At 29.1% G+C, this 25,763-nt stretch overlaps 7 protein-coding genes across 7 annotated transcripts; 5 read left to right on the top strand and 2 right to left on the bottom strand.

Moving 5' to 3' along the window:
* Window positions 1–1,082: 1,082 nt before the first annotated feature.
* Window positions 1,083–3,897, bottom strand: OCT59_021059 (uncharacterized protein; the record flags this gene model as incomplete). Its single annotated transcript, XM_066149598.1, has 6 exons — window positions 1,083–1,845; window positions 2,104–2,538; window positions 2,870–2,951; window positions 3,027–3,156; window positions 3,215–3,648; window positions 3,795–3,897. 6 exons carry the CDS (start codon window positions 3,895–3,897, stop codon window positions 1,083–1,085), a joined length of 1,947 nt encoding a protein of 648 aa, XP_065990487.1.
* A 1,003-nt stretch (window positions 3,898–4,900) lies between these two features.
* Window positions 4,901–6,567, top strand: OCT59_021058 (uncharacterized protein; the record flags this gene model as incomplete). The annotated part of the gene is made up of 5 exons (XM_066149597.1): window positions 4,901–4,958; window positions 5,023–5,121; window positions 5,196–5,234; window positions 5,346–5,696; window positions 5,855–6,567. The coding sequence occupies 5 exons, from the start codon at window positions 4,901–4,903 to the stop codon at window positions 6,565–6,567; spliced, it is 1,260 nt and encodes a 419-aa protein (XP_065990486.1).
* Window positions 6,568–7,481: 914 nt separating this feature from the next.
* Window positions 7,482–8,782, top strand: OCT59_021057 (uncharacterized protein; the record flags this gene model as incomplete). The annotated part of the gene is made up of 2 exons (XM_066149596.1): window positions 7,482–7,673; window positions 8,111–8,782. 2 exons carry the CDS (start codon window positions 7,482–7,484, stop codon window positions 8,780–8,782), a joined length of 864 nt encoding a protein of 287 aa, XP_065990485.1.
* A 2,334-nt stretch (window positions 8,783–11,116) lies between these two features.
* OCT59_021056 (uncharacterized protein) lies at window positions 11,117–12,623 on the bottom strand (the record flags this gene model as incomplete). The annotated part of the gene is made up of 4 exons (XM_066149595.1): window positions 11,117–11,448; window positions 11,517–11,714; window positions 11,787–12,029; window positions 12,092–12,623. The coding sequence occupies 4 exons, from the start codon at window positions 12,621–12,623 to the stop codon at window positions 11,117–11,119; spliced, it is 1,305 nt and encodes a 434-aa protein (XP_065990484.1).
* A 3,894-nt stretch (window positions 12,624–16,517) lies between these two features.
* OCT59_021055 (uncharacterized protein) lies at window positions 16,518–16,966 on the top strand (the record flags this gene model as incomplete). The annotated part of the gene is made up of 2 exons (XM_025332549.2): window positions 16,518–16,673; window positions 16,742–16,966. The coding sequence occupies 2 exons, from the start codon at window positions 16,518–16,520 to the stop codon at window positions 16,964–16,966; spliced, it is 381 nt and encodes a 126-aa protein (XP_025170543.2).
* Window positions 16,967–22,162: 5,196 nt separating this feature from the next.
* Window positions 22,163–22,636, top strand: OCT59_021054 (uncharacterized protein; the record flags this gene model as incomplete). Its single annotated transcript, XM_025327590.1, has 3 exons — window positions 22,163–22,223; window positions 22,301–22,452; window positions 22,529–22,636. The coding sequence occupies 3 exons, from the start codon at window positions 22,163–22,165 to the stop codon at window positions 22,634–22,636; spliced, it is 321 nt and encodes a 106-aa protein (XP_025170542.1).
* Window positions 22,637–24,365: 1,729 nt separating this feature from the next.
* On the top strand, window positions 24,366–25,763 carry OCT59_021053 (uncharacterized protein; the record flags this gene model as incomplete). The annotated part of the gene is made up of 6 exons (XM_066149593.1): window positions 24,366–24,446; window positions 24,525–24,771; window positions 25,201–25,416; window positions 25,488–25,532; window positions 25,613–25,657; window positions 25,729–25,763. 6 exons carry the CDS (start codon window positions 24,366–24,368, stop codon window positions 25,761–25,763), a joined length of 669 nt encoding a protein of 222 aa, XP_065990483.1.

Below are 25,763 nucleotides of genomic sequence, written 5' to 3'. Positions count from 1 at the left end.
TTTCCAAATTATGATTATCCTTGCATCTCGAATTACAATCGTGTACAAAATGCACCTTTTGAACATTTTCTACGACCGTTAACGGAAAAATATTGTGATAAAAATCGTCATGCCGAAGAATATAGATCGGACAACCCAATTTGTCATGAATTTTGTGAGTATCTTCGAACCAATCGACATAAATGAACGGATACAAATATCCGTCATTGCTCTTGTGTTTGAAGATAGCTCTTATGACTGCGAAACTTTCGCCATAATCGGCCACTTGGATCGTTACTATATCACCTGTGTTCAAATGGCACCGATTCTCGGTATTATGTATATCTTGAATATAAGAGGCGCCTTCATAAAAATTACATTTCTTGTTGATTAGTGATGCGTGGTATCTGAAACTTTCGTATGCAAGAACTAGGTCAGTTCTAAATGATACTGTATCGATTCTAATATTTGTGTTGCGAACTGACACTGGCTTTCTTAGAATTATATTACGAAACTGACTAGACTGTGAACAAACTATTAAAAATGTTAGCAAGTAATCATTTTAACTATTTATAATAAATATGTTATTACCTTCTAATTTCTCGTTATCTGCCTCTGAACTTTCTATAATAAACCAATCTCTGAATAAGTGACTAAAGTCTTGAGATATATTTATGAATTCAACGCTATGTCGTAAGTTTCGAGGGTCGATTCTACCATCTGCAAGATGCTGAATGGCTTGCAAAGTCGTATAATGTTTTACTAAGTCAAATTCAATGTTCTTGCAATTGGTATGCGGGACTTTATTTTTTAAGATACGATGGACCATCTCCTTCGTTCCAACCGTGGTATTTACAAGAGTCCCAAAAGTTCTTGCATGCCGCAATAAATGACAACTGGCGTGAAGGTTAGGGAGGCCCACGAAGTCATCAAATAACTGCATTTGGTATAATTTAGTTAGTAGAATGAAATCAAACGCAAAAAAAGTTATTTTTTAGTTCGAAACCCTGATACAACTCTTGAGATTTACAACACAGTCACTTCTGTGGTCTCACTTTGGGCTGATAATTTCGTTTGAAATTTGACGATATCAATATAATTAATTAATATAAACTGTACTTTACCTCAACCAAAGCTTCTCGTTCTTTTTTCAAATACCTTTCAAGTTCTATATAGTCATCAATTGTTAATGAAAATTTAAATGCTAACCGAGAGCACTTTGCTACAATTGCCCAGCATTTAACGATTGTATTAATCACTTGATTGTGATTCAGTTTTGTTCGTCTCTGTAATTTGTCCATTTCTTGTTGCTTCAAACTATTAATAGTCAATGATCTATTCAATATAAATGGCATTACCATTTCCAATCGAACACGGTCCGACATCATAAAGCTTTCGAGATGACTAATAGGGTTCAGAAGCTTTGACCATTGTTTGGGGTATTCAAATGATTTCCATTCTTCAATAAAAATTAGTTCACCTTCTAGAGATAGCATAGCGGTCGTTAATTTAAGTAGTTTTAACGTCTTGCCAGCTATTATATGGTAAATATCCTGCGGTGACTGAAGGTGACGTTCCCGTTGAAGCTGATCAAGAATTGGCAAACTGGTTCGCAAACCATATTCCTTTGCAATATTATTTCGGTTTTCTAGAGTTGTGGCTGTGAAAATATTTTTGAATTGGATGTTAGTGATGTGATGATAACGGGAAATACTAGCGATATCCAATGTAGTGTCTGTTGCATTTTCTTTTGCAAGGCATGTTCTACATCCCCTTATTGCACCATGTCGTTTTACACCGGTTAGGTCATTGCCTTGAGGAAGATCTGTGGTTACGCATCCAAGACCGGCTACGATCCAACAATCCCTTCCTTGGACATTCATCAAAATTCCTTCTTCCAATTGTTTCATATCTTTAATAAAAGGACGAATGAAATCTTCGAAGCAACCGCCAAAAGGAACAAAGCCCAAGATGAAATGATTACGAAGATGTTTTCTCATTTCAAATGGCATATTCCCCAGCTGAATATAAACTCCTCCTAATGAATGATAAGTGTTCCTGTACATTCCAAAATCGTCATAATAGATATCAATAAATATCTTTAAAATTCGGAGATTGTTATACGGTGATGGTGGTGAATTTAGAGCAGAATACTCGCATGGATGCATATAATCTAATGCTACATCCCGTAATTTCCAATGGCCATTATTTTTGTATAATATTTCTTTAATAAAAAGGCCGTTAGCGATAATAGTTGAACCACGAACAATTGTAATATCAACTTTTTCAATGATCTCATAGGTATTTGCGATAATACTACCCTCTTCCAAATGCTGATCTATCAGCCACAATTGTGATTCACTTGTAATAGATCGAACATTACTATGAAAATTATTTGGTAATTCATAATAAGTACAAATCCGTTGTATTTTTATCCGAAGTTCGTCATTAATGGATACTATCGATCGTATTTGTCCAAATCTTCGTTTGCCATTTTCTTTATATATAATAAATTCGTTTGGACAATAAATTTCTAAGTACAAAGAAATATAAGATGAACTACAATGTTAACAACATTAATAATAGCAATAAATCAAGTAAATCAAAAGTACCTCTATTGATAGTTATTTTTTCTTGGCCAAACAATGGTGATTCAGCCCAGAGGTCTCCATGCCAATATTCCTTTTTTTCTTCAGCTTCTACACCCGGTCCGAAGTATAACTTGTCGTATAGTGACGGATTATTTAATATATTCTGAATGATATCACGGATCGATAAATAGTAACAAAGCTTTGTTCCTTTAGAAGTAGACGGCGTTTTCTTTGGATTTATTTTAATGGAGCGTGTTCTTATTGGCATCAATGGTAACTGATTTCTCCATTGCCGAAACCTTCTTATATTCTTTACAACGTCTTTTACTTCAAACTTTTGATGTTGTAATATTTCTACCAAATCATTATACGCGTTTGTTGCTATAAATTGATGTAAATTTATTTTAGAGTAGATCGTTAAATAACGTTCGTTATAGCAAATTTAAATAAACTTACAGATATTGTGTTTTTGCACCCAACAAAACAACAATGCAGAAGTCAAATTTTCAAAGTAGGGTGCAAAACTTCCATTTATTTTCGACATTTGGTCACTGTCTATTGATGAATCGACTATTTTTTCTTCATACTTTTTTACAAATAGAAAAGGGTCAATATTATTATAAATTACTAACAGCATCAGTTACAATAACTAGAGATGGAAAGTTTAATAATAGTTCATTTCGTAAGAACGGAATTGAACTTATTGAGCCGCCCACAACTTCAAATCCTAGTAAAAGATTACTACTTACATTATCGTTATTATCAATAATATTATCGCTATCATCGTAATAAACGTTTTCGTTATTGTTATCATCTTCTTCACCATAGTTATCATCCTCTTCTTCAATATAGTTATCATCAGTTTCCTCACCATAGTCATCAGTTTTCTCACTATAGTCATCAGCTTCCTCACTATAGTTATCATTGTCTTCTTCGCCAATGTAGTTATCGGCTTCGCTGTAGTGTTCGCTGTAGTGATCATTGTCTTCTTCGATGCTAACATCATCATCATTGTGGTAATTATCACTTTCAACCTCCATTTTATCTTGCAATTCAGCTTCACTACCTTCCTTATTATCTGCATTAAAAACCAGTATAAAAAACATTAGAAGTATAATAAGCATAATAGAATAATATTATCAGAATCATAATGTTGGTCAGAATTTGTAAAACATAATTTTAGCCATAATTTGCAGATAATATTGACTAAACTTGGACACTTACACGAACCAAGATGTCTATGTCTTTGAAGAATATTACGTCCGGAAAAGTTTATACTTTCGCGCAAAGAGAATGGCTTAGTTATTGAAAGACGACTTTTACGCATTTTCAATTATACAAAGTTTAAAAAAGAAGTAATTATATGAGGTTTCGCTATATACAACGTTAAATAGTTTATAGTTAACTATCGTTATAATATATATATGTATGTTCGAAGAAAACTTTCGTTATTTTTGATTCAATAAAGATAGTCTTGATAATTTTTACATTTGATAGTGAATTTAAATAAAAATAAAATAAAATAAAAAGAATGTTTTTTTTCGATTTCATAAAAAGATATGAAACTTTTCTAATTTTGATTAATAATATTTTAATTCATACATATATAATTGCGTAAGGGAGAAGGCCTTATTTAATCAATCAGTAAAACAGTGCTATTACAATAAAAGCGTAAAAGTGGGCATAGCGTAAGGGCGAACTCTTTATTTTAATCAATCAGTGTTACAATAGAAGCGCAAGGGCGAAAAGGCGAAGTAATTAATCAGTGTCACAATAGGAGTGAATGGCAAAAGGCGAAGTAATTAATCAGTGTTACAATAGGAGTGCAATGGCGAAAAGGAGAAGTAATTAATCAGCATTACGCAAGGGTAAAAAGGCGAAGTAATTAATCAGTGTTAGTACAATAGGAGCGTAGGGCGAAGAATCAATCAATGTGAAAAGGGCGAAGGCTTTTTATTAATCATTCATATCATGAAAAAATTGGAAAATTCTTTCTTGTATATATTATCGAAGTTTATTGTTAGATTTATATGTATAAAAGTTTAATTGTTGACATATGCACGTCAAAGCTTATTTATTGATATATAGAGTTTAGACTTTAGACTTTTCTTTATATAAGCTTAAATATACTAAAGTTTAAATTATTCGTTTAAATAAACTTTTTGACCTTTCCTTATAGCTTAAATAGGCTTTTTATATTTTTTCCCATATAACTAATAAACTTTATTTTTATCTATCAATAAAAAAAAAAATATTTCAAATTTCGTGACTACAATACTTTTTATTTTAAGAATTTCTTTCGAATATTTATTTAAATTTATAATTTAAAAATGACAAGATCGCGAAAATCTCAAAAAAATACTGTGCAAAATGAAACGGAAGCTACGAGTAAGCATTTTTTTAGATATATTATAATATTATTGCAATTTTTTATTTATTTTAATATAATCAGGGGGTAGGAAAGATGGCGGTGGACAAGGTCGTGGACGTGGTCGTGGTCGTGGTCGTGGTCGTGGAAGTAAAAATCAGTCTATTGAATCTTCCAATGCAGGTAACGATTTTATACGTATTTTTTCTTATTTTGGCGATTTCTCTCATTTTCTAATTTGCATCTATTTTAACCAGGTGATCGTGTTCGAAGTAACAAAAAACGAGCAATTGAACGTGATATTCAAATCCAAGAACATGAAACCGAAGCTGGCAATGAATTTTTGAAATTAACTATTATTTTATTAGCAATTTTTCAAATACTGGTTTAATGTATATCATAATTAGGTCGTAGTGAAGCACACGAAGCACAATCATCGAAATCAAGTCTTAATGTTATTACTATTTCTGAAGATGAACCAGAATCAGCGCTCTATGATGATGCACCCGATGATTTTAGTGTTTCAGAACAACCGCAACTCAAGGACAAGCCTTTTAAATTAGATTGTAGCGCAATCATTGATAACTCCACAAAGATTTATGAAGACAGTCGTGAAATAGAATCAAGTCGATCGATAAATAAAAAACGGGTTTTACCTACAAGTTCTAAAAATAAACGCCAACGATGTCAGAACAACATCACCGATTTACTTGAAGTCTCAGAAAGTGACGGTGATGGTGATAATATAGAAGATAGCGGTGAATCTTCCAAAAGTTCAGATGAGGACTATGGCGAAAGACGAAAAACCTGACAACTCGTAACATCACGTGATTCAAAAAAAGGTGATTATGTTCTTAATTACTAGTTGTTTATTACGAATATTAAATTTTAACAATTTATATAAATACACCTTTAGGCAAACCCGAAGCTTTAAAGGGGATGAAAAATGTTTTCGAAGTTTGTCAGTGGTTAATAACGGAAAGACCGGATATATTGGTAATGGCGAATCAGATGTTAAATGCCATGAATACAACGTTAGATTCACCTCTTGTAAATAATATGCCCACCTTTCCGATGGCAAAGCCGACTGCAGTTATACCAACAGACGAAGAAAAGTCACTTGCTCGACTTTGGCACGAGAAGATTAAATGTCTTTTTCTCAGATGCAGAGCACCTACAGATGAAGCTATTGAAAGCCTTGTAAAAACAATATTTAATTATGATCTCTATAGTAATAATGCTGAAGAGGTCATTTGCCATTCTAAACGGGTTCTAACAGATTTCCGCAGCAAGTTCAATAAAAAAATCGGTACAAAAGTACGTGAATTCAAAGACATACGAATAAGGGAAGGACAAACAACTATGCCAGTAAGATCAGAAATTGAGGAATTCATGACCTCCGAAGTTGTTGAGCAGATACTACACAGATATCTAAAGGGCACCAACAAGGCTAAGCTTAAAAAATATGATACTATGGACCGACTTGTTTTATTCGTTAGAGAGGCATTTAGAGTACATTATACTAAATACGATGTCAAAGCTATTAAGGAACTTGATAATATTACAATGGATTGTAAAGTACCAAGTAGATCTGGTAAAAATATTGCTTTAAAGCTTTCATTAGAATAGAATATATTTTAATTAATTAATTACAGTCTGCCCTTTTTATAGCGAATTTTGATATAACGAATAACACGATATAGCGGATCTTTAGCGTGGTACAGATTTTGACATATGAAAAAAACCTTGTCAAACCGAACTTTACTAATTAAATTTTGTACAACGTTTAACGAAATAAAGTGTGTGAACATGCTTATATAAAATGATCCTTTTTATAACGGATTTTTTTTATAACGGATTTTTTCTGATTTTTTTATGAATATACCGAAGAATTATTTTTTATAACGAATTTTTTGAATTTTTATGAATATACCGAAGAATTTTTGCGAAATGAATCTTACTATAAAGGACTATTTATCATGAAATATTTTCTCAATGTAGTAACCACACATCATAAAATTAATTTATAATGGATACTTTCATACTTCATATTTTATTTTACACTTCATTGTTACTCTGGATATTTTTTAAAAATGCCAAAAGCCAAATCTGTAAAACCTGGTAATAAACAACTTAATGGAATCCCCAGAAAACGTAAATCTCTTACAGCAGCACAAAAGAAAGAAATTTGTTTGAAAAAAATTTCTACTCCCTCCTTAAAACAAAAAGAACTAGCCAACGAATATGAGGTTAGTGAAGGAATGATCAGTGATATTTTAAAGGAAAAAGACCGTTGGCTTGTTGTAGATCTTGATTCACATCAAGCTGGATTACGACGCGAAAAAAAGATTCCTTTTCCTATCATTGAAGAGGCTTTAACTCTTTGGGTAGAAAGTGCACTTCAAGCCAGTCTTATCATCAATGATGATATTCTTTCAAGCAAGGCCTTAGAGCTTGCTTTTTTGTGTGGAGAAGATAAATTCAAAGGGTCAAATGGTTGGGTTGACAATTTCAAAAAGCGGCACAATCTTAGGCAATACAACATGCATGGAGAAGCAGCAAGTGCACCTGTTCAAGAACTTGATACAATGCATGAAGAAATTCGTAGAGTTTTAAAGAATTATGCCCCTGAAGACATCTTTAATTGTGATGAGACAGGTCTTTTTTGGAAAATGCGACCTAGTCGTACAATTTCTAATGCCCCAATTTCTGGAACAAAACAGTCAAAAGATCGTGTAACTGTTTTGCTTACTTGCAATGCAACTGGGAGTGAAAAATTATGTCCATTATTCATACACAAATATGAAAACCCTCGAGCCCTCAAAAACATCAATAAGAAAACTCTTCCAGTAGATTATCACTGGAATCCAAAAAGTTGGATGCAAGTTTCGATCTGGAACCAATATCTTAAAAAACTTGATGCTCGAATGAGAACACAAGGTCGAAATATTCTTCTTTTAGTCGACAATGCTCCAACTCATGCCCTATTTGAAACCACACGCCTTACAAATATCACGCTTGAATTTCTTCCTCCAAACACTACTGCACACCTCCAACCATGTGATCAAGGTATTATAAATAGCTTCAAGGTAAGCTTCAATTAATGAACATTCAATTCAGAATGTAGTAATGTTTTATACTTGAAATTTTAAAAATTCGTTGTTTATTTTAGGCACAATATCGAAAGCTATATTTACACAATCGAGTCAAATCATATGATAATTTTAATGAATATGGCACTGAACCCGTTGAAATTAATATTAAAAAATGCATCAAATATGTTGCACGTGCATGGGATAGTGTTACAAAAACTACCATTGAAAACTGTTGGCTAAAAGCGGATATCCTGCCTAAAGATGATGATGGAGACGAAGTTAGAGATGATGATCGTGAGCATGATGATCATGTCCATGATGACCATGACTCCAATGACCATGCCGATACTCAAATTTATCTTACACATATTAAGGAATTGGAAGAGATTCAAATGTTGATTGATAAACTTGATTTTGAAAAACCTTTTACTGCTGAAGAATTTATTCAATGTGATAGGGAAGAAATTACAACGGAAATGATATCCAATGAAGAAATTTTGAAAACCGTTCTTCCCAATAATAATCAAGAAGAGGAAGTAGAGGAGATTCCTTTACCAACCATTACTCATAATGAAGCTATTGAATTTTATGATAAGGTGATTTTATATTTGGAGCAACAGGAAGACGGTTTTGATACAAAAAAAGAAGAGTTGAAATTTGTTAAAAAGCTAAAAAAAGAAGCTTTAAAACAACGGTTTATTTCTGCAAAACAGACTAATCTTGATAGTTATATTAATATAATTGAGTAAATTTATTCGTGTAATTAAGAGGCTCAATTTTTGTTACATTTTCATAAATAATTCAGTATAATAAAATGTTGTTAAAAATTTAAAAATCGCGTAATTTATTATTTATAGTTATCTCTTAAAATAAATAATAATAAATTTTTAATGAATATTCGGTATAATATAATGAAAATTCGTTATAGTGGCATACCGATTATTCGCTATGATATACCGAATATTTCGTTATAGTGTTACCGAATTTTTGTATTACGAAGGCCTGATCGGCCCGGACACCAAATTCGTTATATCGAGGGCAGACTGTAATTCATTTATTCTTTATGAGCTGCATAATATTATATATTTCATACATTTATTTTACATATCTCTTATATCTTTTACGTTCTTAATTGAAACAATTATATTTTATCGTTCTTTTCGTCTCTTTTTTAAAAAAAACTAATGATAAGAGTAAGAAACTTAAAAATTTGGATGATTTCCGGCGAATATTTGCTCTTTAGATGAATCTAGATAGTTGAATTATTTTTTTAAAATTCAGGTCTCTTAGCGATCATATTCCTTATATTCGGCTGTAATTTTTCCGGGATCGTCTGTACGAGTCGTAAGGTGCAAATCATGATCATCGATTGATATCATGTGATTATGAACGAAAGTATTTATTTTTTCTATTTTAATTTGTTTCCTTTAACGAATGTTTACTAATTGTTCTTTATTTTTTTCTTCTTTTTAGAATACTTGCAATTTACTTAGAGTTAGGAATTTCGTTAAATATTTGTACGAAGTTTTGTTTATTGGTGTTAATGTGGGGTGTTAATGTGGGTTACTTCATAAGCTTGCTCACCAGCTGGCAGGGTGTATGAAATTTCTTTTAATTCACAAAGAAAGCCTTGCTAAAGTTATCTTTAGCGTAGGTCTAGTAATACATTGCCTTAAATAAGCGCGGCTACGAGGTTTATGAAGCCCCAACTATATGTATCGATATATCTTATGTTTAATTACAATTATAGAATTTTTATTATATCGATATATCCTATGTTTAATTACACAATTTATTTATATTTATTAATTAAATTTATAGAATTTTTATTATATCGATATATCTTATATTTAAATTTATTATTTAAATTTATAGAATTTTTATTATATATTTATTATAATGCATTTCATAATGTCTAAATTTTACAATGATTTGACTGATTCGTAATAATACTATACATTTTAATTAATACATTTTAATAATACTATATTTATTTAAATATTATTATAATAATATACATATACATTTTAATAATACTAATACATTTTATTTTATTTTCGAATATATTCATTAAAATTAATAAATGATTTATTGTCGCTATATAGAAGATATGAAGTGAAAAGCTAGAATCTATATAATTCCATAATTTTTCTAAAAAAATAATTGTATTTTTCAAAAATAAAAACGTATTTATCAAAATTAAAAAATAATTAAAGTTTCATATTACCTCCATGTAGAAAATATAAAGTAGTGAGGTAGAAACTGGACAGTCGAAACGAAAAAAATGCCACTAGCGATCGACTCTATAGTCACATGATAGTCACATGACAGAAGTGTTAAAGTCACTAAATCCGAGGTTTCAGCAAAGAAGTAGACCTTTAAGTGGTATGATTAATTCTGCAATGTCTTTATGGAGTTTAAGAAGTCAATCTGTTAACTTAGAAAAATTTAAACGAAAGTTTGAATATAATAATGATGATGGTATGTTATCAATTAAATAGTTTGTAATTTGTAATAAGAATAATAAGAATTTTAGGATGTCAATGTTTATTAACTAAAATTTATTAAGGTCAAACTGAATGCATTAATAAATTTCAGACAGAATGGAACGTTGCGAAAATTAATAGTAATGGTAAGTGTGAATCGGAAATATTTTTTTACCTCAGTTGCTAATCTCTAATCTCACGAATTTATGCTTGTAGATTCGAAATTACTTAATCTCGGGGAAGTTTTCTTCACGGGAAATAATCTTTTATATAGTCTGTTCCAACAGTGATATAGATAGACGGAAACTTTGTAGATATGTGCGGGAAAATTTATTTCAAAAATCTAGTATAATAAAAGAGTGTGGGAGTGAGATTCTCATAGTTAGCAATAGTGATAGAAATAAATTAGTTGTGGAAGTTGATGCTGGAACTCGCATTAAATGGCCTAGGATCCGCGTACTCTCTCCCTCTTTGATAACATCACATATTTCATTTGCTTCTAAAAATTATTAATAAAATATTACTCAATTTGAAATTTTTTTTTTATTGCATTATGCATTAATTACATTATTTGTACATATGTCATTTTGAAAATTTCTAGTTAACTTCTATAATTTTAATATGTGAACCAGGCACGGAGAATATGTCAGCATTTTCATGAACATAACATTTTACTGATTGAGATTGGAAGGTCACAACGTTTTTTTCGGGATGATATGAAAATATATTGCTTCCTAACACTTCATTTAATTTCTCAGTCTTATCAAAATATTTATTAAAATCTAAAAAGCTAAGCTCATTAGATTTGTTATTAGAATTCAACAAATCACCGATAATACTTTTTCCCACTTCGTAATATAGACCATTCGGAAGGAGTTCTGCAGATCGAAATGTTTTTTCAACTTTGTTTAAGACTTGTTTTTTAACGACTGCAAAAGAAATTATTAAGCAATTGATCCAGAACAAAATTGTGTAAATTTGAAAATGATGATACTACCTTCGAATTCTTGTCCTTTCAAGAAGTCATCCGCCACAGTCTTTAGCTCTATGATACGACCCCCAACTAAATCAAATAATTTTTTCACATCTACTTCCTTTATCTTGCGCTTCTTAATCAAATATTCCATCGATTCTTCCTTGCTAAGGTCACCAATTTCCATTACAGGCGTTTTTGCGCGTGACCAGGCACTGCGAGCTAAAATAAGATTTATGATCTGTAAATAATACTATTTTTTCAAGAACACAAAAAAATCATGTCAGTACTTACATTCCATTCTCTGGGGTACACTCCCTTCACTGCAGACAAATACAGCGATGTATTTTCGATCATCAGCACTGTGCTTCGCGTCATCCTGGAGAATGTCGAGGATTTTTGGATTTTTATGAACCAAGTAACTAACATTGTCGTAAACAATAACCATTGGCTTATCATGCTTGGCTTTGTACACTTCGCTAGCGTGTCTGAAGGTTTTCAAAGCTTTTGCACATTCAGAAATCTTAGGTGTATCTACTACAAAGAAAATAGGAATCAAAATGGTTATTATTAACAATAAAGTAATGATGGAAACTTACCATCCGATTTGATTTTACGCAACCATTGTCCAGTAATAGAAATTTTCTCAGATGCGAAATTAATTGCTTTTCCAAAGGCCTTATCTAATCCACTTAAATCCGCGGGGATATCAACATATATAACGCCACACCCAACCTCACTTGAAGCGATCCTGGCTAATGTAGTTTTTCCTGTCCCGTGTTCACCACAGATCAAATGATAATACGAATGATTTTTATGTGGTTGAAGAATTTCTTTAATCCGTTCTACAACTTGAGGTCGAGAAACGAATTCATCATTTGAGATATCAATTTTAGGTTGAGTGCCCTTTTCCACGGTTTTGTTTAAAAGATTCTCATTATACAAGCTACGACAACAAGCGTATAGGACATCTCCTGATACAAAAAAGAGAAGAATAGATGCCAAAATGCCCACCGCAGAGGAAAGAAAAATAGACAAAAAAGACGTTTCGGAGATGTGGAGGGGAGGTGAAGAGTTTGTAAATGATTTCGAGGAATAAAAATAGAAAAAGAGATGCAACGTCAAAAACATAAATATAAACGTAAATATAAGTATATATTTTTTGCATCGTATTTGATTATTAATGAAGGAAGACATTAGAAACGAATATAAAAGAAGTTTGAGAGAGTTTCTTGGGAGATAAAAAAAGATCCGATAAAAGAAAAAGAAGAGAATTTGTTCCTTGTTTTGAAATCAAAAAAGTTGATCCTTTAATTTGAATCAAAAAAATTGATCCTTAATTTGATCAAAATCGGCTTATTGATACATGATACATCATTAAATTACTAGGTCAGGTGTATCATTCTGAATACATCGTTATAGACTCTTGTAGTGACAGCAAATAATAATTAATACTCAGATTGTAAATTATTTAAATTAATCAAAATTAATCAAATGACTCAAGTAAATGAGTATTTATTAAAAAAAGTTACGTGATTTTCATGTCGTACGAGTGGTCATACGATTGACCGTATTTGACAAATCAGTGGGAGCTTTTTTTCTCCAAGCCGTCGTACTATTTTCTCCGAGCATGAACCAACCGACCTATCGCAGTTTGAAAGAAATTAAGGTATGAACGAAATATATTTTCGGTTGTGGTTGTGCATTTGCAAGGAAGCGACTCGGAAGTGACTCGGAGCTCGCAAAGTTAATATCAGAAATTTCGGGGACCTTATTAGGCGGAGAACATAGACTTTTCGGTGAGTTTTAACATTGTTAATTTACTTCTGACTCTACATGTTCTATGCATAACTGACAAACATTTTATCCAGAATACCGATGTTGAGTCGGATTAGAGTTAATGTTGGGATATTGTGTTAGTATATAGATAGTAAAACAAGTTCATGTATTACCGAATCCTGTAATTGATTTTTTATATCAATAAATCAGGGATACATTTTGTGTCAGTTAATTCATGTGAATTTTTCTTGGCAAAAACCGTTACCATTGGTAACATCAAAGTCTTGGCATTTTTTTCTCTGGCTTTGAAAGACAGCATCAATGTGGGTAGGGCTATGATAGGAAGGATTAAAACCTTTTCACTTTCAACTATAACTAAGGATGACATTAAATATGTAATTGCTAAAGTGCTTCAGATATGAGATTAGATTTGTACAATTATTTAAAACGAAAATGATCTGCTAAAAGGCGTTAAGTCTGATGTCATGATTTCATTTGAATATCAAAGCCACATTCCTTTAGCGGTTAATCCACTCTTGAAAAATCCTCACAGGCATGTGTGTTCTTGTCTCATTTCTATTCATGTAATAACAATTTAAATAATATTATTTTATCTAATCTTTATTAACAGTGAACGCCCGATATAATGAACTTTTTTTTGGGAAAAATTCGTATTGCGCCTATTAATCAATTGTTACAAGAGAAAAATATTTACAACTCAGTTAATTTAAATAGTCCACAACAAAAATATTTTTTTTTTCTTAAAAAAAAAAGTTTTCATGTATTCCGTACGTCCGGCGCTTTCCGGACATTATAGGAAGTTTCTTTTTTATAGGGAATGCTCTAATAACGTTTGTTCTCAACATATTGAATTATTTAAGCGATCAAAATTATAATTTAAATCTTTTTTATCTGTCCTTTTATCATCTGTTAAAAATTATTTTAGAGAATTTTACAATTCCATTTACCACTTGAGTTAAACCAGTTATGGGAGTCCAATTGAAAAATTTGGACTATTGGACTTGGACTAATTGGAGATAGTCCATTCCAAGTCCAATTGGATTCTTATAATCCAGTACTTTTGAGTTAATTCATTAATATTATTAATCCAACAATTTTATTTCAAGCTTAATAATTTTGTAAATAAAAACAATTTGTTAATTATTTTTGATTCTTCTAAATCTTCGAAATAAATTTTTATATATGTTTATTTAGAATAATTAATAATAATATAAAAGTGACAATTTATCCAATAAAATTTGGATTTGGACTTTATCAAAGTCCAATAGTTCAATTGTCTAATTGTTCAAAGTCATCATTACAACCTTTTAATTAAATCCGTCAAGAAATAAATAATCAGGTTATTCATAATTCAAAATTATTCTTCCTTTTATCCTTCATCCCAATCCTTGTTGTTTCGTACTATAAATAACTGAATTTAATAAGGAAGATCGTTACTGACGAATAATTAATTCAACAAATTATATTTTAAAAATTTTTTAATGTCGAATTTAAGAATTTCTATAAATTCTTCTTTAACATTCTTTTTTAGATTTATTTTTATCAAATTTTACTTAAATAAATATTAATGTTTCGTTATACTGTAAATCTGTAATTGCAGAAAAAACTGAAAACGTGATAGCTAATTAATGATTTCGAAATACAAACTGTTTAAAAAAGGTTGTTAACTTGATATTAATAATTTTACAGGAAAATTGTATAAAAAAATTTGTCTGACGTTTGGGTTAATTTGAATTGTGTAACTTGAAATCCCATGCCATATAATTAAACCCCGTGACATGCCTCTGCCTAATTTATTTATGGTTAAAAACTATTCGATGAAAAATGTTTTTTCCCCGTTTAGGTTTAATTTTTTCCCCAAACTGAAAAATTATTTTTTAAATAATCCCATTGTTTCGATCTTTTTAAGACCGATTTTTTTTTATATTGATCTTTTTTTTTAGACCGTATTGTTATTTTTTTTAAAAAAAAAATTTTCACTCTTTTTTGGACCGAATTATTGTCCTTTTTTTTCAGGAATTTTTTTCAGTACTTTTTTTTTTTTTTCAGATTCCTTTTTTTTCGGAAATTTCCATTTTTTTAAACCGGTTTCTTTCTATATCCTTTTTCTTTCCCTCAAATTTTTTTTTTAATTTTTTTCTTTTTTCTTTCAATTTTTTTTTTATCATTAAATAAAGAAATAAAATATTATATTAAATATATTTACAAAATTATTATTTTTTTAAAAAAAATCAATATAACATGTAGGAAAATTGACTGACGTTGATAGAAAGATAATTAAGATTTTTTTTTTTCAATTAAATTGAACGCTGGATAAATAGTTTGATTTTCAAATTCATAAAAATCAAAAAAAATTGATATTTTTACAATATTTTATAATTAATTATTATAATTAAAGAAATTGTTGATTTAATAATAGACTATTATAACCAAATCCATACCAGATTTTTGAATAAAGATTTTAATTCAAATGGTTTAGTTAAATTAATGATTTATTCGAGTAAAATGAGTATCAAAAGAATAATAATATATGAAATGAACAAATTCTAATAATAACATTTATTGCCGTTTTCAGAAATGTTGACATTAGAATGTCGATCATTTCTATAAATCGAACACACCGAACACACACCGAACACAGCAATTAAAATTAAAAAAAAAACAAATTTTCCTTTAAAAAAAGCAAAATTAAAACTTTAGTAATATATTTTTAGGTAGTGTGCATAAAAAAATGTATAAAAATTATATTATTTGCATATATGTATTCACTTGTATTTGCTTGTATTTGCCAATGTTCGGTGTGTTTGGTGTGTTCGTTTGTGTTCGGTGTGTGTTCGGTACAAATTTTCATATTTTCAATTTTATTCATATCTAAAAAGTGACAAAAATAGTTTTTATATAAAGTTATGCATGAATACTTCAAGTTTGCATAATTTTTTGTATGTGTTCACGGTGTGTTCGGTGTGTTCGGTGTGTTCGGTATAAAATGGTCAAAATTTCAGATTGTCAACATTTCTGAAAACGGCAATAATCGATTCACTCAAACGTCAAATCATAGCTACATTATTTAAAAATAATGTCGTACAAATACAAATTATAAGGCCGAACATTTACAAATTTGAATTAATTCTTTTTCTTTCCTTCTTTTAACGCCAAAATTATAAAACATGGAGGATAATGAAACTTTACCAAAATTATCACAAAATTTACTTGAAATATTAAATGATGAATAATATTATGATATTATTATTGAAATTGGTATGGTTATTTTTACATTATCGATCTCCTTACTTGCGTAGAATTTTGTCAACTAATGAAAAGAAAAATGATGGAACTTTGGCACATATCAAATTATCAAATATTTCATCAAATAATTTTAAGGTAAACAAATGATATTCAGGTTATTCTTTTTATTGATTTATTAATAATGTATAATTTTTTTATTTTAGGTATATTTATGGTGGAAACTCTCTTTAATTGATTATGATAATTCGGATGTAATTAAGGTCCTAGTTGCCGCTAGTGAACTTAGTCTTCATGAATTAGTTTTATATTTACAATTTTTTTTGATCAAAAACAAAGAAAACTGTATGGAGAATAATTTTAATTTCGTTTATCAAATAAGTTTGAAAATGATTCATTCTCAGAACTTCAAAAATATTGTATTAGTTTAATATCTAAAGAGCCAATTAAGATATTCAAATCACCAAATTTCTCTTCAATTTCCAGAAAAACTTTTGATCTCAATTATTCAAAATGATAATCTTCAAATAAGTGAAATTCATTTCGATGTAAAAGAATGTGAAGTATTTCAAATTGATAGTCATTGAATTTACTTCTCAATCATTCTTACTCTTTGAAAAACATTTATGAAGAACATAAAAGGGTTGAATTCGCTACTTGCTATAGTCTTTGGCATGTAAGTTGGGGAGTTAGTTTTATATTTTTTTTTATCTTTGTTATAAATTAATACATATTATAAACCGATCTAAGTTTTAATTAAAATAAAAGCTAAGTTGGTATAACTGCTGTTCTAAAATTACAATTTATTAACTCATCAAATAAAATAGTTTAGTGAAAATCATTTAAAGTATATTAAATAAAGGAAGTTTTAATGATACAGGAAACAGTAAAATGTAAATAGTCAACTCTTTTTATAGCCGAATTTTGATATAATGAATTTCACAATACAACAAATCTTCAGTATGGTACCGATTTTAACATATGAAAAAGTTCTTTTCATACTGAATAACTCGCATAAACAAAATAATCCTTTATATGCATTAAAACGAATCTGATTTTCGTACAATGAAGATTTTTACAAGATAAATTTTGGCAAAATGTAGTTTGCGATAGTAAAATTGATGTAATACAAAGTGTATCACGCGTAATAAATTCTTAAATTTGTAAATATCAACAAATCCACTCCCAAATTTGCAAAATACCCGGGTAGGGGGTATTATGTATTGATTTTTTTTGGTTTGGGATGAATTTAATGGTTGTAATGATAAAGATATAAAAATCTAAATAAAAAAAATTCATTTATAAACAAATAAATATAAAATTTTGATAAATACAATAAATACAAGTAAAATTGGCTATTTTCCAGTTCAAAAAAAAATTAACTATATAAAATACCCGGCTTTCTTACAAAATTTGGGGTAGTTTAGTCAGTGCTCTACGATATACTATTACTTGTAATAAGTGACAGTTTGTAAATATCACGTCTTATCATACATTTTATCACGCAATTATCATACGTATACGTATTACAAGATTGTCATACATTTCATAATACACTAGTTTCTTGGCGAAAGCTTTTTTTTTCCATAGAGCTCAACGTTATATATAATATAGTGTATCCCAGTTTTCGAATCATTCCTTTTGTTTTATTTTCATTAAATAAATACAATTAAGCACCCTACAAAATACTACGATTTATACCAAAATATGAAAGAAACCATTCAAAATGCAGAGTTCGAGACTTTATTGGAGATGATTTTTCTGATACTAACAGGCGAGTAATAACTAATAAATTTGCCTTTTTCATAAAATTGTCTTAATGAAAAAAATAAGACCTGTGGGATTTTTTTTTCTTGAATAGTATTGTTGTATCAGTTCTTTACGCTTAAAAATATTAAGCAATTTATGTGGTTAGGTAGCAGAAGGTTTATTAGTGTTATAATTAGACAATGTATTAAACAATATATCAAAATTATCCGATCAGACGTGTTGTATAGCGCTGTACGTCGGCATATACTTCCAAACACGAATAAAGGATTTCACTTGATAAAAACTTATCAATTTATAACTTTAAAATAAAACTTTATTTATTCCCTTACTTTACTACAAGAAAATTGACCTATATTTATAATAAATTATACATATACTAATAAATTTAACATATCTACTATGTATAATATGACTAACATGTTCAATACGTTGATCATAACCAACATGTTAATTAGGTTCGACATGTTAATCATGTTCGGCATATTAATCATGTTAAACATTTGCAACATCGATCAATTTCGGAGTGGCACATGATGATCACATGACAGTATATCCGATGACGTATGCAACGAAAACATAATAGAAGTAGAAAATACCGACAAGAGTGACACCTCAAAGCTTTACGTCGATAAAACATTTCATGTAGTAACAAGTGTATCATCTTGTTGAGTAGAATGTCCATGGAAAGTTAATATATGGGTTAAAAAGAGCAAGGGTTATCTTGAAGTCACAAAATTCAATGACCAACATATCGGACATGAATGTCATCCATCAGCAAGTCAATTTGTTCCAACATTACGAAAATTATCAGAAGAGTTCCTTGAAGAAATTCGGTTTCTAACTGTCGGTTATTGCTAAAGTAAATACAACAATATCGGATTATTCGAGAAAAATTTAAGACGAGAATATACTGACCGAATCTTTATGATGCCATCAGTAAATCAATACCAGGTGAAGATGATGCAAGAATGTTATTAAAAAGGCTTTTAAAATGATAAAAACCTGAGGATCCATGATGGATAATTTCAATGAAATTTGATCCTTCATTAACCCATCTTTTTTTGGATGAGTCCCGGGCAACAGATTTTGTATCATGACGTGATAATGCATGATAATACTTACAAAAACCAACCTGTATAATCACCCATTATCTCTCTTTGTTACTTCAGACAATAATTTAAAGACACGAATTGTAGCACAAGCAATTGTTGATGATGAAACACAACTTCCTATGAATGGGTTTTTTAATGTGTAAAAGAAGCAACTGGTGGTGTCACCAAAGGTTTTGTAACTGATGGTGATCCTGCGGTTAATGCCGCAGTAACAATACAATTTCCAAACACTTTTCAGTCTTTCCACGTACATTGCATTTGGTATATAAGCCAAAACTTACCAAAGCAATTGAAAGAAAAGCTAAGTTCTAGTTTTGATGATTTCTGAAGAATTTCTATAAAGCAAAAAATAGTTTAAGGGAAGGACAATTTAACGAAAGGTATTTGAATTATATGTATAAATTTAAATTTTGTATAATTTAAAATAATGGTATTATTAGTATTTCTAAAGTAGAGTTTGTATTTAAAAAAAAGTATGAAAAATTAAAAATCGATATTACAGTATTTAATGTTGGAATCCAATTTTCCCTCTTTATGACAATACAGTATTAAATATTACGTAAACAATGTATTTTCGATTTTCGATCATTAAGTATAATAACAATCTGAATTTTTTTGTTTTTTGTACGGCATAAATATTTTTATAAATTAAACATAAACCAATTAATTTTTTAGAATTTTGAAGAATATCAGAAAATTAAATATTTTGACGATAATTTATATTATGAGTTATCGTTCCTCCTTGAATTTTATCGATTACAAGACAGAAATAAACACTTAATTCCACTGAATTGAACCTTAATTCTGACAGAAATTGAAATAAATCAAATAAATCAAAATTTTTAATTAAATCGAAACTTCAAATCGAAATAATATTTACAACCCAGTTGACAACAATAGGATTCACCGATCCAGCATTTTCGTGTAGATTACATCAACCCCTTGATTAATAATTATGTAATTATGATGTAATGATTAGGATTAGTTCAATAATTTAGGATATATTATTATTTTATTTTACGTATAGATTTTGATGGTTATTAACAACACTATTTTTCGTAAATGATGAAGAGGGTAATGAGCGACAACAAAAATACAATATAATTATATCATCATTAACAGCTATCAATATCATCGAATATTTGACTAGTCTTAGTCGAGGATATAGTTCACTTTGTTGATAATCCACAGTAATTTAATGTTTCTAAAAAAGCAGAAAACAATTAAATAGTCCTGCGAATAACACGTGATACTCTAAACATTATTCAGAGTGTCACATGGCAATGACTTAATAAAATAGCTGGAGTACAGTAGATTATAGAGTGGCACTATAACCTAGTCTAAGAGTGGTATATACAAAAAAGAGGATTAATTAATAAGAAAATTTGTCTTACATAAATACTTGCAATTTATTACTAGTAGTCATTATTGCAAGCTATAATACTGCTATAATGCATTATCTATAAATTCAAATTTCTTGGATTCCCCTTTGGTGATACCAGAACTAGTGAGCTCTGGTCAAACCTTCCTGAATGCCTAGACTAGATTGGAAGTTAAGTGATCGAGTTTTTTTACTAACACTAAATATTGGCAAAATCAACGTGGAATAACGAAATTAATGATGTTATTGTGCCCGTGTGCACGTGTTATTGAATTCATGTTTATATGGTTGGACCACGATGGGTTTACTAATGTTCAGAAATACGGAAAACTCCAAACGTTGACAATATTTTCTCAATTAAAATCAACACAGACGAAACGTTAAGTGAACTAAAACGATTAATAAAAAAAAGAAAAAGATCATGACTTTCATTTTGGACCAAGCTACCTTAAATTACGGAAAGTAAATACCCTGATACATAGAAATGACTCAATGGAGGGAATTTCTCTTCGAGCGAAGACGAATTAATTGCAATGTATAAACCGTAAAATATTGGACGAACCCCGAAGGAATTCCTGAAGAAAACATTCACGTAATAGTTAAAGCCCCTAGTACGCTCCTCTAAAGACTTATAAAATTACTAACTAATCTATTCAATAGACAATTTCAGAATTTTTTTCGCCAGGCATTTCCAAACTAACGAAAGAGTGTGAAAAAATAATGGGATGATACATACTGGTTCTTTCGTAGAGAGTATTTCCTATAGGAGCAGAGCTCGAATCATAAAATATCAGAAATTATTACGCAGTAGAAAAGTTGTCCAACTATGAGTTCGTGACCTAGGGGTCACAATTAGCTTATTTCATCACGTTCCGACAATGACTATAAATTCTGTAATCCGCAGTTGATTTCTGATAAGGAAGGCCATCTAGCGTGCACAACTACGATCGAAAAAAGTATATTCATTCATACCTTAATTGAGAAGTGTCTCGTCCCTTCTTTCAAACTGCGATAGGTTGGTTTCTTTTTAAAACGAGTCCATATTATATATAGCTGAAATAATTTTGATGCTCGGAGAAAATAGGACGATGGCTTAAAGTAAATCTTACATCACATTACTGTGATTTATTTTTTCCGAAGTAGATCATCGCACCAAGCCATATTAGTCAAATAAGTCAAATGAATGAAATGAGGTAATTTATCAGTACATGGGGAAAATGATTACATCATCACATCATCAAAGAGTCTATCTAAATAGGTATATATATAACTATTTTTTTTAAAAAAAAAAATTTAGAACCTTTATTTTACGTAAATTTCAAAATAATATTTAGCTATCTTTTAAATTTTATAAATATTACATAATGTTTAGACTTGTAAATTTGTTGAAAACTGTCATCAGGAGATATTCCAATAATAATAATGGTAAGAATAATAATAAAATATGTTTTAGTAAGTTTGTTAAGGACATAAATAACATAATTTTACTATATAAAAATTAGTTACATCTAAGGCTCATGAATTTTTATCTTCTGACAAACTTAAAACCTTTTGCAATAGCGCTGGTCTCGTTACATTTGGCGGAGCTGCTGTGCTCGGCAACTGGAAACTCGTTAATAGTTCGATCGACAGATCGTTAGTCCCAATCAATTCAGTAGGTAAAAGAAGTTTTAATTATCATTATCTCATAAGTGTAAAACCACTAATTTAGTATTTTCATTCAAATCTAGAAACTAGATCATATTGTAAATCAAAACATTGAACTAATTAAAGAGGTCCATTTCATTAAAGGCCGCCTTAATAATCTTACTGAGAAAGACTGTGATAAACAAGGTTGATAAGTTGATAATGTACATTCAATTTTAAACACGCGTAAGTATAGGTAAAGCTTACTTTATTAAATAGAAAGGAACCATTAAAAATAATTAAACTAATCTATACAATTTCTAATATAGTGCGAATATACTTCAAATTATTTTTTACAAATTTGGAAGAACTGAGATCTGATTTTCCCCACATAATGCTTATATTACACATAAAAGTAAATGTAATTTGCAATTAATCTTTGTTTTTATTTGAAAATTTGTAATTACATATAAAGATAATTACATTTAGCGAAAGAAGTATATAAACTTTGTTATAATTTATACAGAAAAACTTGCTGAATTGTTAGTTGATTTGCCAAAATACATATTTTGCAGTATAAGGGTTACACAGACTGGCTTTTTTACTTCTATCATATGTTTATTTCCTTGCTCGCTAAAGCTATCTTGTTTTATCCTTCAGGCGTAACTCCGTTAATCCGTAATGTATACACATCATCATTGCACTAATACGCTCAACAGACTTTTTATAATACTCCCTAATAATTTAATAAAATCATACTCGTTGTCGCTCCCCGTTTTGGCGATATTTGCCAAATTTTCTAATTCTCTATTGTTTTCGATTTTTTTTTTACATTTTTGGTGCAAACCTTTATTTACCTATTGTAACACTTTTAAAGACCATATAGTATGCGTATTTTGCCTGCTTTACAAAGCTCATAAAATATTATCAAATTAAATTACTAAATTTTCTTCCAGATTTTCAATAAAAATCTTCAAATTTGAAAATCATTAATCATATATGATCTTAAATAGGGATTTTCCTCAATATATATATATATATATATATATAATAAAACATCTCTGTTTATTTATTAAATTCTAAATTATTCGACCTCCAAAGAATCTTTGGATTAAGTATTTCTTGAAGAATTTATATAGTATCAATATTTTTATTGATTTTTTTTCGTATTCAAGACAGTTAATATTGTGTAGGTTTGTGAAACTTTAACGTTGCACAATGCAAGTTTCATTGTGATAGTCCCAAGAATTCTGCAACAGAACGATCGGAACGTACAATAAAAATCGAAACGTCTGATAGAAATTAATTTTAACCATATTAAGCATTAAAAAAAGCAATTTCATAATAATGCAAGATTTATATTGTTTTCAAACATTAGAAACTTCTATCGGGAATTAATACATAGAATTTTTTTAGCCGCAATAAAAGAATTCACTGATTGTTTAACAAATAAACTATTTATTACAAAAAAGTATATATATCAGATATACATGTAAAAGCTGTTTATTTTTAATAATATATTCAATAAAAATAAACAAAATAATTATGAACCAATTAACAAATTATAAATATAAAATTGACTTTTTGATATCAAATGATACATCTTCATTTCAGTCAACGCAGACCATAGTAGTTAATTCAAAGTATAAAAAAGAGAAATGTAAAGAATGTAATAAAAGAAGGAAACCTTTAGACAAAAGTCACCAGATTTGTCACGTTTGTTATAAAATGAAGAAATTATTTAAACCGAGTGGAAACAAAATTATTGACAATTTTATCAAATATACACAAGTTAATCTTATCAAAGTGGAAGGAAAAATGGAGTTTGTTCCCTATGATCAATTCAAAAATATTGAATTTATTGCTGAGGGAGGATTTAGTAAAATTTACAAAGCAACTTGGATTAATGGCCCAATTGATTTGTGTGTTAATCGGAAAAACATGTTTCATCAACCTAACTATACAGTTGTTCTCAAAAAACTAAATAATTCTAAAAATATCACGTCTAAGGAGCTAAATGAGGTAACATACAATGATATTTTAAAATAATTTGGTTTAATAAATTGTAGATAATTAATAACATAGTCTTTTTTGTCCTAGCTTAAGATATTTTATAATTATTATACAAAATGGAAAACACAGTTTGATAATAATTGGGCTAAGCGTAGAAGCAAAAAGATATCTTACCAAGAAACTCAGGACTATAGTTATATTAGTAATTATTTTGGTATTACTCAAGACTTAAATACACAAGATTTTATGATTATTATGCCATATTATAGAGAAGGTGACTTAATATGTTATATAAGTAATGATTTTTATAAAATTAATTGGATTGAAAAGCTGGGTAATTTAAAACAAATCGCAAATGGACTTTTTAATATCCATAGTTTAGAAATTATTCACAGAGATTTACACAGTGGAAATATCTTTTTTGAAGATATTTATAATGCATATATAGGTGATCTGGGAATAAGTAAATCTGCAACTGAATCTATAAATAATAATGAGAATTATGGTATTATTCCTTATATGGCACCGGAGATTTTTCGAGGACAAAAATATACTAAAGCTTCAGATATATATAGTTTTGGAATGATTATGTGGGAGTTTATGACAGGTAGAAGACCTTTTTGGGATCGAAATCATGATACAAAGCTAATTATTGAAATCTTTGATGAATTAAGACCACCAATTGTGACAAATGCTCCCGAAGGGTATATTGAATTACTAATGAAAGAATGTTGGGATTCTAATCCGAATAAAAGACCAACAGCCAATGATATATATAGTAGAATTGATAAAATGTATTGGAAGGAAGGTCTCAATAATCCAACTAAAATTATAGAATCATCAGACATTGGACCTGTAACAACTATTCATTTAGGTGCTATTTATAAGAGTAGACCTTTAAATGGCATGATTAATTCTGCAATGTCTTTAATTAACTTAGAAAAAGTCAAAAGAAAGTTTGAAGATAATAATGATGATGGTATGATATCAATGTAATTTATAATACTAAAGATTTTAGGATATCAAATTTATCAACTAAAATTTATTTAGGTCAAAGTATTAAAAGAAAAAAATTATTCGAAAATAAAAATAATGGTAATAATTTTTTTTTTTTTTACAATATATCAAATTTCAAAACTTGATTAAATAAAATTTACTTAAATTTTTTACAAAAGAAATCGAATTAGATATTGATATAGAATCTTTAAAAAATAATCATGGTAAATAATTATATACTATAATAATTTTTAATATTAAATTCTAACTTAATTTTCTTAATTCATGTTTACAGAATATATTACCAAGGAATATGGTTTTGATATCTAA

Source organism: Rhizophagus irregularis, chromosome 3 (assembly GCF_026210795.1).
Source record: "Rhizophagus irregularis chromosome 3, complete sequence".
In the NCBI taxonomy this organism is placed as follows: Eukaryota; Fungi; Glomeromycota; class Glomeromycetes; order Glomerales; family Glomeraceae; genus Rhizophagus; species Rhizophagus irregularis.
The sequence above is the reverse complement of the archived record's forward strand: the minus strand, read 5'-3'. Positions and strand labels throughout refer to the sequence as shown.